An 18,591-nucleotide genomic window follows, 5' to 3' on the forward strand; every position below is an offset into this window, starting at 1 on the left:
GGCCCCAGCGGTCGCCCGCTCTCCCAGGCTGCCCCGCGCGCGCGACGGCAGTTCGGCCACGTCCCTGGCCACGTCGCGCCCGCTCCCGCCATCTTTCGCCGCTTCCTCTCTCCGGGGCTGCTGTCGCCGCGTCCCGAGTCGCTGCCTAGCTCCGGTGCCGCTGTGCCGCGCCGACCGCCGCCGCCATGAACATCTTCCGGCTGACTGGGGACCTGTCCCACCTGGCGGCCATCGTCATCCTACTGCTGAAGATCTGGAAGACGCGCTCCTGTGCTGGTGAGCGGCCGCCGGGGCGAGGCGCGCGGGGCAGGAGCGCGCGCGTTCGGCCCATTCGACCGACCCATTCGGCTCTCGGTCGTTCGGGAGGCTTGTGTGGGGCTTGCGATGGCCAGACACACCCATCTCGGCCTGCTCGGCGGGCTACGAAACCCCTCCGTGTGTGCACACGGGCTGGGGTGTCCGTCGCAGCTCTGGGCCCCCCAGTTCTGCGCTTGGTCCGCTCGCGAACTTGATCCGTCCTGGCTCCGCGAGCGCTGGCGTAACTGCCCCCGCGTCCTGCTGCATCTGAAAAGTTTAGCACGGGATCTGTGGGGCTCTAGTGGGCGTGTCCCTCTCCTTGGGACTTTTGGGGGGCGCCTCTGAGTCCCCAGGAATCAATGGGAGACTTGCTCGAGGAGGATGGATAGGACCGCAGACAAGCTGGGCCTGACGTGGCAGCCAGGCCACCCGCGAAGGTGGGGCTGGCTGGAGGAAGAGGGGCATCCTGCTATTCATTCTGTTATCTTCAAGGACAAGCAGAGGATGGGATGTGGGGGCAGGATGGTGTCAGGTCTGGCCCGTGCTTACAGTTGATGAGGCTACACTCAAGTCTTGGGGTTCGGGATCTCATGCGTCATGAAAAGAGATGTGGATCTTTTAAGTGAGTTGCTTGGCATAGTTTTCATGCTACTCTGAGAAGCAAGCTAGTTTTTCATCCTTGAGTGTGGCCAGTCTAATAACTGGTTCTCTTAAACTGCCAGCGCTGGGTACCACTGAGGCCTCTGTTCTCCGCTAGTATCCTTGCTCCACGTCACCAGTGAGTTGGCGCTGTACCTCCCTCAAACTACATTGCAGAGAGGCAGTAGAGTGAACTTTCCTCACATAATAGCTGTGGACTTCTGCCTTTCGTTAAATATTAGGAATCTTACAAGTTTTAGATAAGTTCTTGGCGAGTGTGATGGTGCTTGCCTGTAATCCCAGCACTGGAGAGGTGGAAGCCTGAGGTTCAGGAATTCAAAATTAGAACGGACTACATGCTGGCCCTGTCTCCAAAAATACCCCCTGCTCCCCAAAAACCCATTAATTAATTGATTAAATAAATATATTCTTAAAATACTGTCCTTAATGCTATGTCCCCTAATGAAATAACTTTGTAAACTCAAATTTAATTTTTTTTCAGAGACAGCAGAAAATAGAAGTCCTAAAGGACCTGGGTGATGGAGGCGCCACCTATCTGGTTTATTAATAACACCTCATCTAAAGTAGCACCGCCCCTTTGACTCTGCTCTCTGAAGGTCTCATCTCTCCCTGGAACATAGTTGAGATCCAGGAAGTAAGCACAACCCAAAAGACCTTTGCTCCATCAAAGTGGACGTCACAAAGTCCTTGTACTGAACCAGAGGATCTGACTGGAGCCTCGAGTATGTGATTCAGAATGTCAGTGAATTAATTGCTTCAGTTGCGATAGGTGTGCATTAAGCAATCAGCTGAGTGTTATAGGGCTCCTCTCAGGCAGTACTTAAAATAACCATGTCAACGGTCCCCGTACTGGATGAGGGAACCAAGTCTTAGGCAGGTTAGCAGGGTTTCGATGAAGCCAGGATTGACGCATAAGCAGTAATGGATTTGGAATTTCCAATTAACCTTTGCTTTGGCCTAAGCAGTTTGAGTTTGCACATTTGATACCCGTGGTTCTGTCACTTTTGTTGTTGGATTTGGGTGCTACTTTTAGTCTTTAGCTGTCTTTCTAAATCTCTAAGTCTCTTTGTCTTCTTTCTTATGTTCTTCTGCCAAGTCAAGATATATTTTATTTTTAATTGTGTGAGTGCTGGTTCCTGTGGAGACCAGAAAAAGACATCATACTCCCATGGATCTGGAGTTACAGACAGTTAATGAGTTGCCTAATGTGCTGAACTGAACTCAGGCCCTTTGTCAGAGCAGTACCCTTAATGCTGAACCCTCTCTCCAGCCCCAAGAAACAGAGGGGGTTTTAATTATTAATTTTTTGCGTGCCTGTGTGAGTTTACTAAAAGTGTGCAGAAGCCCTTGGATTCCAGAAGAGGGGGTGAGGTCTGGAAATGAAGTTACAGGCGGTTATGAGCCACCATGTTATCGCTGGAAAGTGAGCCCGGATAGTCTGCAGGAGCAGCAGGTGCTCTTAACTGCTGAGCTGTCTCTGCAGCCCCACAAACTTAGGATTCTTAAGGGAACTTTGAGTAACCAGGAAAAGGAAGCAGTGATTCCCAGGTCTGCCTTGGATAGTAGTAAGCCGCCCTCACTCTTGGACCTAAGATCTTCTTTATTCTGCTATATACAATTTTTCTGACCTTTCAAAAATGAAATTCACCAAGATCATTTATTTTGAGTTAAATGCTGGTTTGTGTTAGATGCTCTGTTTTTCCACGCTAAGTTTAAGAGTTCTATAGAGGCTTTAGAAAGAGGAAGAACTTGATCAGAGTTTCTCAAGTATCCGGAACCTGAGCTGCGGCGTCCAGGCCGGGGTTTTCAGTTGGAAAAGCAGAGCTCCTTTTAGGGTTTCAGCACCAGCTTAGAACCTAAACCACAGGGCCTTTTCCCTAAGGGGAAGATGGGGCAGGCTAGTCAGGAAGCTGGACATTACATTTTTGAGTACTCAGTGTTGCTCAAGCTAGAATCCTCCTGTGTCAGCCTCCTGAGAGCTAGGTTTACATGTGTGCTTCTCCACGCCAGGCTTTAAGGGCCTGTTTTGTATGGGGCAGTGAGCTGGTTGTGCTTGAATGTAAATTTTGTGTTGTGTGTGTTGTCACTGTAGAGGGAGACGTCAGTGAGAATGTCTTGTGTTCCTGATGGTCAAGTTGTCTCTTTTAGGGTGTCTTTTTTTTTCCCCTAATCCCTTGAAACAGTCAGCTATAATATTTACTTATTTATGGCGCTGGAGTTTGAACCCAGGGTCTCACTGAAGTCAAGCAAATACGGGTTGAGCCAAATCCATATCCCAAAGCTTTGTTTTTAGGTGAAGTGCTTTCTATCTAACTTCCTATAGGCTGATAGTCACTGTCAGGGCTTGCCCTGAGTTTAAGTGACTAGTGAGTCCTGTGATGAGTGACCTCCAGCCTCCTCCTTTATTTACTCTTTCCCTCCTAGTTGTTATGTTGGTTGTAAACCTGTCAAACTTGACAGCCTATCAAACTGTATGATTTTTATATTTGAAGCAAATAGAAAACTTTCCTTTCTTTCTCTCCTCCTTTCTTTCTTCTCTGGTATTGAGGCTTGAACCTAGGACCTCGTGACATGGTGCATACTGGGCAAGCTCTTCCGTAGCTCTCTACTCCCAGTGCTAACACTTGTTGTTGTTGTACTTGAAGCTTTTGCATCACATTCCTAGACTCTTCCAGAAGCTGTTTTCTCTGATCCTTTGAGGGCTAGTTAATCTCTTACTAATTATTGTCATGCATGGCCTGACCACCCTCTGTGTGCCCAGCCCTGAGAGTACTCAGCTGCAGATGGCAGCAAGCCTTGCTACCATCCTTGTGTGATAAGGAGGGTGGCTATGCGTGCTGCAATCCCAGCATTCTGCAAGTGGACACAGAAGACTAGAAGCTCAGAGCCATCTTTGGAAGATTCTGGAGAGTACGAAAGAAGCTGCAGTGAGAGAACACTTGTCTAGAACGTGCGAGGTCTGGGTTTGAGCCTTTGTGTTGCACAAAGAAAGATACAGGTCAGGTGAGGGGGTAAATCATGTGTGAAGGACAGACATGCTGTCAAGCTATGAGGACAGTGACTTGTGTGAAGTCGAGGGAGGGACCCAAGGACACCTCCTGTGACTTCCCAACAAGAAGTTTCAAGATTGCTGAAGAAAAGAGTGGTCATGTAGCCAAAGATAACCTTGAACTTCTTACCCTCCTGCTTCCACTCGGAGTGCTGAGATCACATGTATATGCTGTTCTGCCCATTTTCTGGAGTGCTGGGCACTCTGTCTCTGAGCCACAACTCCAGCCACAAAGCACTGTCTGTAGATAAGAGATGTTTGTGTAGAATTTGTAACAAAAATTTAAAGAGCCTGGAGAGATGGCTTCAAGGTAAAGCTTATTTGCTGCTGTTCAGGAGGTCAGAGTTCAGTTCTTAGCGCCCACATTGGAGTTTCAAACCGCCGGTAACTCCAGCTCCACGGGCTCTGATGCCCTCCTTTGCTTGCCGAGTACACACACACACACACACACACACACACAGCAGACACACAAGTAAAACCTAGAAAATATAAGCCTACAGAAATAAGTATAAATCTAGGTAGGAAATTATAAATAATTCAAATGGTCAGTGGTCTCATAATTTTTATTATGTCCACACTGGAACAGGATAGAACAAGAAAATGTGTTTTCATAACAGGGAAAGATGATTTGAAGACATGAATTCAAACAACAGGTTATAAAGAATAAGGTTACTTTAAAGGGTAAAAATGTATAGGGCACACATACAAATGCAATGGAAGGGGACATTAAATGGCTGGAAGGTGGCTCAGCAGTTAAGATCACCTGCGGATTCAGATTCACTTCCCAGCTCCTACATGGTGACTAACAATGATCTGTAGCTCCAGTTGCAGGGACCCTGACTGCTTCTGGCCCTCATAGGCACCAGGCACATGTGTGCACATACATGTGGCCAGACACTCATACACATAAAACAGTCTTTTAAAGGCAGGGGCATTAAAGCAGCTCCTGCTTAAATATACTTAAGATAGAGCTAGGAGGGCTTTTTAAGAGACTAGCACTGTCACTTAAGAGATGGCTGTCACTGAGAACTTTCTGCATTTCTAGAGGACTCAGGTTTGGGTCTGATGCCTTCTTGTCTCTGAGGGCACCTGCCCTCATGTGCCTTCAACCCACAAAGACATGTATAATTAAAAGTAATAAGATAAATCTTTTTAAAAAGAAGACACACGCTTTCTGTACATTTTAGCCATTTGAAAAATTTTTAAGAATGATTGGCATGTTTTTTTTTTTCTTTTTTGGCATTTTTTTTTTAATACGAAAACAAACAGCAAAACAGTATTTAGTAAGACTGTCATTTCTCAAGTATTCACAGCAGCATATGTACTATAAAGTACTCTCCTTATCTTTTCAGCATTCCCAACAAGTTAGTGTGATCTGTCTCTGTATGACAAATGCAGAAAGTAGAATCAGGGTGCTATGTAATAGGACTAGCCTTAGCCTGCACCTCAACCAAGCTTGAAACCTAGACCCTCTGGTTCCCAAACCACGCCCCCCCTTCCTGATGAGAGTCTAACCCAGAGTCTTGGACATGCTAGATAAACACTCTACAAATGAGCTTCATTTCCTGCCCTTTGTGGGCTTTTTGAGACAGAAGATACTGACATGTAGTTCCAGCTAGCTTTGAACTCTGATCTTCCTGTCTCTGCTTCATAATTACAGATAGGCTGGGATTGCAGGCTTGTTCTGCCATGCCTCGCTGTGAGGTTGTTCTTAAGTATTGAGTTGTGGAGTCCAGCAAAAGGTCAAAAGCTTTAAAAGAATGTCCAGGCTGGATATGTCGGTGCATACCTATAATTTCAACACCTGGAGAGGTGGAGGCAGGAGGATGAAAAGTTCAAGAATAGCTTTGATTCCATAGCAGATTCAAAGTCAGCCTGGGCTATTTGTCCCCACCAAAAGACGTTTGTTTATTTTTTTTCTTAAAAGATTAATTATTTTATGTATATGAGTATAGTGTCACTGTCTTCAGACACACCAGAAGAGGGCATTGGATCTCATGACAGGTGGTTGTGAGCCACCATGTGGTTGCTGGGAATTGAACTCGGGACCTCTGGAAGAACAGATGTACTCTTAACCACTGAAAGTCCCGTGGTCTCAAGTGCAGAGACCTGTGCTTTCGTAAGCCTTACTGAGCCTTTGGGGACAGACAAGCATGAGTGATGCTCACTTGACAAGTTTTGCTCTTGAGTGTAGCTGTCAGATGGATTTGGTACCAGGATGCTCACAGTGAGTGTGCCCGTGAGTGCTTGTTACATGGAACAAACATTGGAACTTTTTGGTCCACAATCAGGTTGGTATTGCCTGTGATTGTAGCTCAGTAATAAGGACCTTGCCTAACATAAGGCTCTAGGTTTGATCCTCAGGATTGCGGGTAGACAGACAAAATGACTGATGCCCAGCACTGCAGATCCATCAAAGGACAGATAAGGTAGCAGCTATTCCATTCCACCCTTACCCCCCAGGAGATTCCTGCCACCCTGTGCCCCCATCTTTAGCTTGCGATTGCTTCCTTCTGTGAAGATGGGACACCTTTTCAGTGGTAAAGGGAAAAGCAGCTACTTGCTAGAGAGAATGGTTGCTGCATCCTGAAAGCATCCCAGAGTCCCAGATGCTAGTTACTGTGTGGATTCCCACCGCACATACTGCCTGTCTTCTCCTTTGTCCCGTGTTCACTCAGGGAGGCTCTCACCCTCCAGCTGGTAGTAAATTAGGGCCCAGGGCCAAGCCCAGAGCACATTATCTGTTTACAGTCCTAGAGACACAGTAGGATTCAGATTCTCTGAAAGTTTTATCCAGAATAGCATACTGTGAGACTGCCCATGACATGAAGATAAAATGAATTACATTTTCTTTTGAGCATGTGTTTCTCTGGACCCTGCTGTATGTCAGGTGTAGTGGGCAGTAGGGAAATACTAAATGGAACAAGTCACAACTTCCACAAAAGATTCTGTGTATAGTGGAGTTTTGCAGAGAATAGGAACTAGAGTTCACCTTAGGTGTCCCTGCCTTCCACTTCATTTGAGACTGTTCTCCATTGCATAAGTCAGGCTGTCTGGCCCATGAGCTTTCAGGGATTCTCCTGTCTGTACCCCTACCCCACCCCCATCTCTCAGTTCAAGTGCTGTGATCACAAATGCCTGCTGCTGTGCCTGGCTACATAGGTGCTGGGGGTCCTCCCACTTGTGTTTCATCTGCTGAGCCAGCTCCATAGTGTGCCTTATAAAGTCCCTGAAGAAGCCAGGGCAGCAGCTGGCACGAAATGCCTGCCGGGGGAATCAGCAGCACCAAGACATGGTGTCTCCATCTCCCAGCGGAGGTGATGGTTGTCTAGCTGGACAACCCTGTCTCGGAGGACAGGGATGAGCTACCACCCTGGCTTTTAGTGTAGGAATGCTGAAGGTGATATGGATGTCCCTGGCTCCAAAGCCCCATTGGAATAAACTGCCTGTCTGTATCCTGTCTTATTGGAAATACTGGAAAGAACCATATAGCAAATGACCTGGAAAATCCTCAAGGCTCCAGCAAACATCCTGTAGGACCTGTCTGCTGTTCCTGTCTTTCTCCATTGTGTTCTCACTCCAGGGTTTAGTGTCTGCTTCACCGTTTCTTCTCTAGAACATTAATCTCTGATAGAAAAAAGTTCGCGTTTTCCAAGCAAAGCAGTCAGCAGCAGATTGGCTGCCCGGCTCGCCCAGGCCCCTGCGTGGAAGAAGGTCAGCTTTCCTCCTTTCTGGTCAGGTGTTTTTATGAAGGACCTCGTTCCTCATACTGAGAAAGTGCTCATAACCAGGCTTGTAGTCTGTAAGCTGTCACTGACCTGAGGCTGTGAGAAATGTACACTTGCTGTGTTCCACAGCGGAAGCGAGCAGCGTGTGAGGAGTTTTCTGCTGGGTTCATGCCTGGTGCTGTAGTGTGCACCACAGCTGAGCCGGTCAGACTCCAACACCAGTCACCTTCCATTTGTCATGAATTGCTCAGTCTGCAACAATTTTAAGTTCCCACAGCCATGTGGGCAGATGTAGGTGTCCGAAAGATCAGCTGGACACTGTGTTCTGGTTCTCCCCAGCTGTGGGCTGTGACTGCCCTGCTCTGCAGGTGGAAAATGTGGGATCAGGGTGCATCAGATTTTATTTTGTATTATTTTGAGACAGGGTCTCCCTGTGTAGCCCAGACAGGCCTGGAACTCAGTCTTCCTGCTTCCCAAGTGTTGGGACTTCAGGCATGTGCCAGCACAGCCAGCCTCGGGTGTTAGGCTTATGCTGGGCCTATGCCCAGGAAATAAAGAGGGTAGGAGGCTGGAGTGAAGCAATGACCTGATGGAGCTCCAGCCTTGTGGGTGCCTGTCTTGGTGTAGTAGCCATAGTTTAATGAGGCTGCTTTCCTCTAGTCATCTACCATAGCAGAGCATTCTAGAAGCACCTACAAGGAGGGTTATAAGGAAGAAAAACTTACTTTCCTCTGGCCTAATCAGTTGTTTCCAGAGCCTTCCCCTGTCTGCTGGCTGCCCAGGGCGATCCCATGACCTCAGGAGCCAGAGTTCTTCCCAGGCTGCCCTAACTCACGCTTGCCTTTTGTCTCTCAGGGATCTCTGGGAAGAGTCAGCTCCTGTTCGCACTGGTCTTCACGACTCGCTACCTGGACCTTTTCACTTCCTTCATTTCCTTATACAACACGTCTATGAAGGTACGGTATGACGTCAGTGCCAATGCATTTATCCACCTCTGCACACCTCAGGAAATAGTAGCTTTTGTTTTCTATGTAAAATCTTTCAAGAATGATGGCTAGGTGTGCTGTTCTTTTAACTTTTTCCAATTTCAGAGTGTGTATGTGAGGATTGCACATGCTGTGGTGTCTGTCCATGTGGAGGCCAGAGGACACTTTGGGAATAAACTCTCTTCTTTCTCCTAACTCAGATTGTCAGGCTCAATTGGCAAGGGCTTTTACCTACTCAGCCATTTTGCTGGTATGTGTGTGTGTGTGTTCGTTCCTATCTGTATGTCTATCACTCTAATCTCCCAACCTTCCTCTCTGCTCTCATGTCTCTTTCATTTATTTATTTATTTATTTATTTATTTAATAGTGTTGGGGATTGATTCAGAGCCTGTTCTTCAAGTAGTTTATAGCATTGTTCTAAGAACTTGGTTTGCGGCTCCCTCTACCCAGCACTTTGTGTTTGAAAGCATCATGATAACTATAAGTTAAAGTGGACATTGTAGTATTTGGGCTTACAATCTTTGCTCAAAACAAAACAAAACAAAACTTTGAGGGCCAGTGAGGTGGCTCAGTGTTTGAAAGGGGGCTTGCCGCCAAGTCTGACAACTTGAGTTCAGTCCTAGGAACTCACTTGGTGGAAGTAGAGAACCAGGTCCCATAAGCTGTCCCCAAGCTGCCACACACACATACACAAACATATATTCCAAATAAATGTTTAGAAATTTAAGGAAAAAAAGCAAGTTTGAGCCACCTGTAATCATTCTCTTCTGGACTCTAGTAATCAGGAAATAATTAGCTGCCTTAAAAATGGCTAGGTTGGGCTGGGAGGCAGGTCAGCCTGTTAAATGCTTCTCATGTGTGCCTGAGGGCCTCAGTGTGAGTCCCGGCACCCATACAAGTTGGCTATGGTGGCACCCACTTGTAGTCTCTAAAGAGGTAGAGACCGGAGGATCCCGAGGGCTCAGTGTCCTGCTGGTCTAGCCTGAGTGCTGAGCCCCATGTCTCAGCACCTTAGCTGGAGAGATGACTCCAGTTAGGAGCACACACTGCTCTGTAGAGAACATGAACTGGCTTCCCAGCCACACATTAGGAGGCTCACAGCTCCAGGGGATCTGGCTTTTTTGTGACTTCAGTTGGGCATCCCTACACACATCATATACTTGCACAGACATACACATAAATTAAATAACTCATAAACAAGCAAACACCCAGACTGATTTGTGTCCTACCTGTGTGTGCACGTGCGCTCATACACACACACCCAGGAACACAAACCTGGATGGGAGCATACGTACAGAATGGCTAGGTTTCTGCCTGTGGTCTGAGTGAGGCGCTGGGGATGGGGTCAAAAGCTTCTCTTTTCCAAGTGAGGTCCAGCCGAGGCCAGGGCCCTGGGAAGCTCCCGGCTGTAGTGAGCCGGGACTGGTGTGGTCCAGAAGGGTCTCGTGCGGGGCGCTCTGTTCATTCTACACGCATAGGGTTGAAAGCAACAGGTTTACTGCTGTGCTGACTGTAAATATAAGTGCAGAGCAAGGGCCTGGGAACTGTTTAACGCCATTGTGGGTTTTTAAAGCATTTGAGGGCTTGGTGTTTAACCTCGTTTTCCCATTAAGTCATTTGCTCCGATGTTCTCCTGATTAAGTTTCTCAAGTTGTGTTTCCTAGGGAGGAGTAGCTAGACAGTGTGGCTCTTATCCCAGCCTGCCTGTCTGCACTTTACAGACTGATATCATTTCAGAATACAGGCTCTTCCTTAGGGCCAGGTGACCTTTTGAAGATGAAAGAGCATAGGACTCACTCAATTGTGAGTCCTTGAACAGCCCTGTTGCTGTGTGCACAAAATTGTTGTCTTGGAAATTGTTGTCTTGGAAATAGAAATGTTTCACAAAACTAGCTTTCAGGAATCTGGGGAGATGGCTCAGAAGTTAAGAGCACTTGCTGCTCACAGAGGATAGGAGTTCAGTACCCAGCACCTACAGCAGCTTTGATTCCAGCCCCAGGGCTTCTGACTCCCTTTTCTGGCCTTTGCAGGCATACAAACATTTACACATACATATACATATAAATCAAAAATAAAATTTGTAGCTGGAGAGATGCCTCATCAATTAAAATGTTAAAGTTCATACTGCTTTTTTTTTTTTTGGTTTTTTTTTTTTTTTTTTTGGTTTTTCGAGACAGGGTTTCTCTGTATAGCCCTGGCTGTCCTGGAACTCACTTTGTAGACCAGGCTGGCCTCGAACTCAGAAATCCGCCTGCCTCTGCCTCCCGAGTGCTGGGATTAAAGGCGTGCACCACCACGCCCGGCTCATACTGCTTTTAAAAAACATTTTTAAGACTTATCTTATGTGTATGTGTGCTTTGCCTTAGTTTATGTAAGTATAGCACATGTGTGCCCAGTGCCCATGAGGTCAGAAGAGGGCATTGGATCCTGTGGGATTGAAGTTCCAGACAGTGGGGAGCTGCCTTGTGGGTGCTGGGAACTGAACCAGATTCTCTGAACCAGCTCTTCTTGTCGTGCCACTCTTGCAATGGACACCAGTTCAGTTCTCAGCCCCCATGTCATGTCCCCTGTAACTCCCTTCCAGGGAATGTGATACCTCGGGTCTGCAGGCACACTACCCAGTCAGACACAGATACATAGTAACTAAGAAGGATGGCTTCTGAAAAGTATAGTAAGGAGACAGCTCAGCGGGCTCCATCATTTGTTGCCCTTGCAGAGGACCTGACACCCACAACTCCAGCTCCATGAACATCAGTCCCTTCTGCCCTTGGAGGGCACCAGATAGGCAAACACTCACAAAATATAAAACATCTAAAAAGATAAATAAATAGCCTTCAAATAAATAAACAAAAGTAACTCTTGGTTTTTCTTTGTTACAATACCAGACTGAATTTCATAGCAACAATCCAAATATTTATTAAGTAACAACGTTTTAAATTTTTTATATGTTCACTTATTTTATGTCTGAGTGTGCATCTGTGAGTGCACACAGGACACTCCTAAGGAGTTGGTTCTCTTTTCAGCATATCTGTCCCAAAGATTGGACCCTAGTCGCTAGGCCTGGCCCCTGAGCCGTCTTTCTGGCCATAAACAAAGCAATGCAGTTTGAGTAAAAGCCACGGTGGCAGAATTTAACTTGGATTACAGTGCTTATCCTTACAGAACAGCTAGCTTGGACGGAGTCCAAGGTGCACGAACTTTGCATTCACTTTTTCCCCTAGCTCAAGAGGAGATTAGAGGGCTGGAGAGATGGCTCAGCAATTAAGAGCACTGACTGCTCTTCCAGAGGTCCTGAATTCAAATCCCAGCAACCACATGGTGGCTCACAACCATCTGTAATGAGATCTGATGCCCTCTTCTGGTGTGTCAAAAGACAGTGATGTACTCACATAAAATAAATGAATAAATAAAAAAAAAAAGGAGATGAGAAGCCTGTTTCTTTGAAAGTTTCTTATAGTTTTAAGATATATGCTTAATATTTGATCCAGCCAACCTGCTCCTAGGTATAAATGCAAGGAACATGAAACTTACATTCACACAAAGGCTATAACATGTTCATAGCTGCTGCTGACCACCTACCAACAGGAGATAGAGAGGACTCCTCTCTTTAACTGGTGAGTGAATAAACAGATTGTGATACGCCTTTGCCTTAGTCCTCTGCTCAGCACAGAGGAGGAGACGGGCCAGAGATTCGGCTCAGTGGATACGGATGCTTGCTGATCAATTGTGAGGCCTAGAGTACAAATCCAAGCACCCACATTTGGCAGCTTACAACAGGTTGTAAGTTCAGTTTCAAGGGATCTGATGTCCTCTTCTGGACTCTATGGGTACATGCGCACATGTACACATACATAAATAGAAATTCCTTTTTGAGCTCTAAAAAGGGAGAAATTACTAACGTATAGTGACGGGGGTTGTTCCACTTCACTCACGTGGCTCTCTAGAAAAGGCAAAACGAGCCTTGAGGGCTTAATACAGAGGCAGCGGGGTAGGATTCAGGGTGATAGTGACCTAAGGATGCCTGTGTCCTGAGGGTGGTGGCTTTGTGACCCCACAAAGTATACTTTAGCCAAACGTGAATGTGTGTGTGTGTGTGTGTGTGTGTGTAAAGCTGACTGTGTAGGTGATAACAACAGTGTTAGGAACAGCCGCACTGTGCTCCTAACTCGGTGTCTCTCCTCCGTCTAGCTTATCTACATTGCCTGCTCCTATGCCACGGTGTACCTGATCTACATGAAGTTTAAGGCCACCTATGATGGAAATCACGATACCTTCCGAGTGGAGTTCCTGGTGGTTCCTGTTGGAGGCCTTTCATTTCTAGTCAATCATGACTTCTCTCCTCTTGAGGTTGGTTAAGGGTCATTTAGTGGTCACATCTGGTTCCCTGCGTAAAAAAGACCTATTGTCAGGAGTGGACTCTTGTTGGCTTGCTTTTGTTTTGGTTTTGCTATTGGACAGACGTCTGGTACAGTGTCCACTGTTGTAAATAGATTGGTAGATGGAAATGAAGCCACCCGGTGCTTGGGTGTCTGCTGTAAGCTCACTGCTGGATGTTTCTCCAGGTTCAGCCTGGTGCTGTGGTACAAGCCTGTCCTCCCAACCTCGAGAAGTAGAGGCAAAGGATTAGGAGTTCAAGGTCAACCTCATAGTGAGTTTGAGGCCAGTGTGTGCTACTAAGACCTTGTCTCGGTAAAAGAAAGTGGGGTGAGAAGGCTCTGGAGATAACCTGTTAGCAAAGTGTTGAACACCTGAGTTCCCTCTCCAGAGCCCACATGAATGGACACAGGGGTGTACATAATCCAAGTGTTGGGGAGGCAGAGATGGTGGTCACTGGGGCTCACTGGAGAGCTCATGGCTAATGAGACCTGTTTTTAAAAAGAATAGTTGGTGACTCTAGCTGCATATGTATCAAAAGATGGCCTAGTCGGCCATCAATGGAAAGAGAGGCCCATTGGACTTGCAAACTTTATATGCCCCAGTACAGGGGAATGCCAGGGCCAAAAAGTGGGAGTGGGTGGGTAGGGGAGTGGGGGGAGTGTATGGGGGACTTTTGGGATAGCATTGGAAATGTAAATGAGGAAAATACGTAATAAAAAATATTAAAAAAAAAAGAATAGTTGGATGGCTTCTAAAAAATAACACCTGAAGTTATTCTCCAGCATGAGCACATGTATAAGTACACACACTTGCACACACACACTCCACACTCACAGACACCACACACTCGCACACAGACACATACCACACACACAGACACCACACACACACAGACACCACACACTCACAGACACCACACACTCACACACACACACACACCCCACACTCACAGACACCACACACTCACGCACACACAGACACCACACACTCACACATACCTCACAGACACCACACACACACAATGCAGAGGCTCCTTAACTTCTGATGTGGGTGTATCCATTTATTGATAGACTTGTTAGTTGAAAAGTTTAATATGGTTAGCTTACCAACCCAGTGCATTGTAGACTGTTGTTTCCCAGTGGTGCAGGCAATGCACTGTGGGTGACTGGACTCTGCAGCTCATGGCTGCTGCCCAGCATCATAGTATATCCCACCAGCCCAAACGGGGAAAGTAAGTATGCGCTCTAGTGAGTGTGCATTGATTTCATATTGTCAGAAAGTTGAAGAGTTTAAGGCAGAGCCATCTATAGTGAAGAATACAGTTGCCTGGTGGAGAGTCAGCAGGAAGTAGAATGGGTTGGGGACTCTGGGTCTGGACAAGCCATTCAGGAACATCTTCCATGTGGATTCATGGTAGACAGATCATGACAGTCCCCAGCTTCCCCAGCTCATGCAGCCTCTTGCATGGTGTCTGCCATTCTGTGTTGTATGTGGTAGCTGGTTGCTCCTCCCAGCTGAAGCCAGCCTCCTGCTTTTCAGATCTTATGGACCTTCTCCATCTACCTGGAGTCCGTGGCCATCCTTCCACAGCTCTTTATGATCAGCAAGACTGGCGAGGCTGAGACCATCACCACCCACTACCTCTTCTTCCTGGGCCTCTACCGCGCTCTGTACCTGGTCAACTGGATCTGGCGCTTCTACTTCGAGGGCTTCTTTGATCTCATTGCTGTGGTGGCTGGTGTCGTCCAGACCATTCTCTACTGCGACTTCTTCTACTTGTACATTACAAAAGGTATGTCAGCTCCAGCCTGCACTTCGTAGTTCAGGGTATGTCAGGGGCTTGCCTGCCCTGTTCCCTTCTTGGTGCTGTGGTAAACCACAAGAGCATTTTGCTTTAATGCTCTCAGCGGTATGTTTTCATTGTATAAATTATGCTCATCAAGCTGGTAGCTCGGTTGGTAGCATGCTTGTCTAGTGTGCTCCATACCCTGGGTTTAATCCTCAGCACTACAGAACACCAGGCATGGTGATCAAAGCACTGGGAGGTGGAGACAGGAATTCACGGTCATTCCTAGGTACATTTCCACTTTGAGGCTAACTTGAGTGCCCCCTGCATGAGCCCCTTTCTCCAAACAAAATGAACAAAAACCTCCAAGATTCAGTCAGGGCTAAGATTTCTGACAGCCATCAAAGCTCTTACCACTCAGTTGCAGTAAGTGCCTCATTAAACAGTTTGAGGTATCTGCACTCACAGATCTGTGGGACACTGCATGTGAGTCTGTAGCCTGCCCCTCTCCTTCATGTCAGTAAATGGAACCAACACAGAGCTTTGCAGTTGTACCTTTACTTTCTCAGACTGTCTGCTGGTACTCAGGGTTTCTAGTTGCTGCTATGGAAACCCAGTGGCCAGCTCAGCACCCTGATATTTGTGTATTTGCACATTTGTGTAAATATAAGACATACAGATTACTAGCTGAAAACTTTGTGGTCCTTGTTCAGAAAAGAAAGATGCACATCTGACGGATGCAGGCAGACTCCTGCAGAGCTGAGCTCAGACCTAGCCTTGGACCCTTAGCCACACAGCCAGGTGCCTAGTGGTGGGCCTGCTCCGTGCCAGGACATAGTATCTTAGGTTTGTTTTCTGTTTTGCTTTGTTTTTTCTTGAGACAGAGTCTCACTATGAGCACAGGCTAGTCTAAGTCTCATACTGTTGCTGCTCTGCCTCCTGAGTGCTGATTTACTGTCTTATGTGTCTTAATGTCTAAAGATGTCAAGACAGTCTTCTATAAACTATCGGGGTACTAGGGCATCATAGCAATAGCTTTGATGGACAGGTTGGCACATATACATATAATCACAGTATTCAGGACGCTGGCGTAGAAGGATTTTGAATTTGAGGCCAGTCTGGGTTACATAGCAAGACGGTCTCAAAAACAAAAAGGCAAGAACAGAGTTGGTGCCATGGCTCCATGGCCCAGTGACTCAGTGGGCAGAATGTTTGCTGTGCAAGTGTGTGGGCCTGAGTGGGGATGCTGGACAACCAGGCACAGCAGTGCACATCTGTGATGGGAGGCTACCTGCCACAAGACAGCAGCTGGAGACAGGAGAGTCCCAGCAGCTAGCCTGGCATGCCCAGCAGTGAGCACCAAGGAAAGAGAGCCGGCCTCACACAAGGTGCAGGACAAGGACCACCATCCTAGACTGTCCTGACTTGCACACACAAAGGGTGAGGCACTCCTTCCCATGCCCACCCTCTCCCCCACCCCCCCCCCCAAAAAAAAAAACAGCAAAAAAGAGCAGCTATGAATTTGGTTGTTGTCTTAATTAGGGTTTTATTGCTGTGAGCACACCATGACCAAGGCAACTCTTCTAAGGACAACGTTTAACTGGGGCTGACTTATAGGTTCAGAGGCTCAGTCCACTATCACCAAGGCATAGCAGCATCCAGGTGGGAGGAGCTGAGAGTTCTACATCTTCATCTGAAGGCCACTAAGAGAAGACTGACTTCTAGGCAGCTAGGATGAGGGTTTTAAATCCCACAGTGACACACCTACTCCAACAGGGTCACATATTCTAATAGTGCCACTCCCTGGGCCAAGCAAATTCAAACACGCCAGTTGTGCTTTTGCTTAGCTTTGTTGTTTGTTTGTTTGTTTGTTTTTTGTTTGTTTGTTTTGGTGGGGGTGGCTTAAGACAGGCTTCCTCTGTGTAGCCCTGGTTGACTTGAAACTTACTCTATAAACCAGGCTGGCCTCAAAGTCAGAGACCCTCCTGCCTCTGCCTCCCGAGTGCTGGGACTAAAGGTGTGCGCCACTCCCGACTAGTCTGGCCGTGTGCTTTTCTGTTACCTCCTGTACTTGGGCGTGTGTATGAAGCAAGGACCAGGGAAAGAGACTGAGCTGGCCCACATGCTAACCTCTTGTTTGTTCTATCTGTCGAATCGCAGTACTCAAGGGAAAGAAGCTCAGCCTGCCAGCGTAAGTGCCAAAGACCAGCAGCAGCCTCTGCCCTTCAGGGTGCTCGGACAGGGTCTCACCATGGCGAAGGCGAAGGCTCGGGATGCTCAGTGCGCAGAAGCAGAGGAGGCTTCTCCTGCGGCAGCCGCTCACTGGTGGCTCTTCGAGGATGCAGAGGAAGAGACCAGGAGGCTTCTGTCTACTGCATCCTGCCTTATCTTTTTTATTACTATGTACAAAGATTTTTTTACACAAAGAAACTTAATGCTGTGTTAATAAATTCAGTATGTAGATGAATTGGGACAGTTTCCAAAAGTGACGATTTTGTGCACAATAAGTACAAGCCTTTTTTTATTTTTTGAGAATTTGTTGAGGTGGTCAATTCTTTGTGTCTACAATGAAATTATACTCCTTGACACTTGGTAGATTATCCAAACATCTGTCAAATTTCCATGCTATTTATTTTCTTTCTTTTTTTTTCTTTTTTTTTTTTTTTTTGCCAAAAAGATAAGTTGTGTTTGTTTGAAATCTGAGACACTGTGTTCCATTGGTGTTTCTGTCCAAAAGAGTCCTCATTGTCCTGGACACCCTTCCTCAGATGTCACACTACATGTCAGGTTCAGGAGGATGACTAGAAAGTCCTAAGGTTTTATACCAAAACTTGAAGGGTCCCAGCAGAAACTCAGCTGATGCTCACCCTTCCCCCGCTGGGGTGTGGCAGCTCGAGGTTATCTGAGGGTGCTGAGAGCTGCCACACCCAGAGGGTCTGAGCCACGGAGAGGGCTGGGGGTGATGGCTGTTTTGGATAGAGGACTCAGCTCCTCTGAGGAATGGAACACAAATAGCCACCTGTCACTGTCAGTCACAAATCCGAAGGATCACTACAACCATGTTAGACTCAAATGTTTTTCTCATAGCACTTTTGGTGATAAAATGATTGACAATCTTTTTAATTGGCAACACCAGTTATCATTCCTTACATTCTTTTTAGTATTTTTTTTTTAAACTGGGCTCTTGCATGACCTATATTGTGTTAACATCCTAAATAAACATTTTATTAAACAGAATGTATGGTCTTTTCTATGAATTAGGCTTTGAATATTCAGTGTTAGATGCCGCAGAAGCTCTATAGGGCTGCATACATTTAAGATTGACCTAAGGAGCCGGAGAGATGGCTTGATGGTTAGGCACTTGCTGTCCTTTGAGTTCAATTCCCAGTACCCATGTGGTGGCTTACAGTCACCTATAACTCCAGTTCCAGGGGCTCTAGCACCCTTTTTTGGGCTCTGAGGACATATACATGCATGTATCGCCCTTACATACACAAAAGTAATATGGATAACACCCTGTTGATGGGAACACTAGGGTTTTTCATCGTATTGTGACTTTATATGATGCACCATTAATATTAGAAGTGTTGAATATAGAATATAGAAGTGCTGACTGCAGAAATGGAGTATTTTTGCTTCCTGCAATTAAAGTGGCTTGTGGAGGAGGGGCGCTAGGAGGGTTGTCTATTTACCATGGGGTCTCTACAG

At 46.7% G+C, this 18,591-nt stretch overlaps 1 protein-coding gene across 1 annotated transcript; it reads left to right on the top strand.

The window, feature by feature from the left end:
- The first annotated feature begins 41 nt into the window (after positions 1-41).
- On the top strand, positions 42-17,354 carry Kdelr2 (KDEL endoplasmic reticulum protein retention receptor 2). Its single transcript, XM_021162462.2, has 5 exons — positions 42-276; positions 8,590-8,690; positions 12,909-13,067; positions 14,637-14,889; positions 17,044-17,354. Exons 1-5 carry the CDS (start codon positions 186-188, stop codon positions 17,076-17,078), a joined length of 639 nt encoding a protein of 212 aa, XP_021018121.1. The 5' UTR covers positions 42-185; the 3' UTR covers positions 17,079-17,354.
- Positions 17,355-18,591: the final 1,237 nt, after the last annotated feature.

The sequence above is a fragment of the Mus caroli genome, unplaced genomic scaffold, assembly GCF_978045245.1.
Source record: "Mus caroli unplaced genomic scaffold, Mus_caroli_1 scaffold_4, whole genome shotgun sequence".
NCBI classification, from domain to species: Eukaryota; Metazoa; Chordata; class Mammalia; order Rodentia; family Muridae; genus Mus; species Mus caroli.

Coding starts and splice junctions, on each gene's coding strand:
- Kdelr2 (XM_021162462.2), top strand. CDS start 186: ATGAACATCTTCCGGCTGACTGGGGACCTGTCCCACCTGGCGGCCATC. Junction 277..8,589: donor GAAGACGCGCTCCTGTGCTG/GTGAGCGGCCGC, acceptor TTTGTCTCTCAG/GGATCTCTGGGAAGAGTCAG. Junction 14,890..17,043: donor CTACTTGTACATTACAAAAG/GTATGTCAGCTC, acceptor GTCGAATCGCAG/TACTCAAGGGAAAGAAGCTC.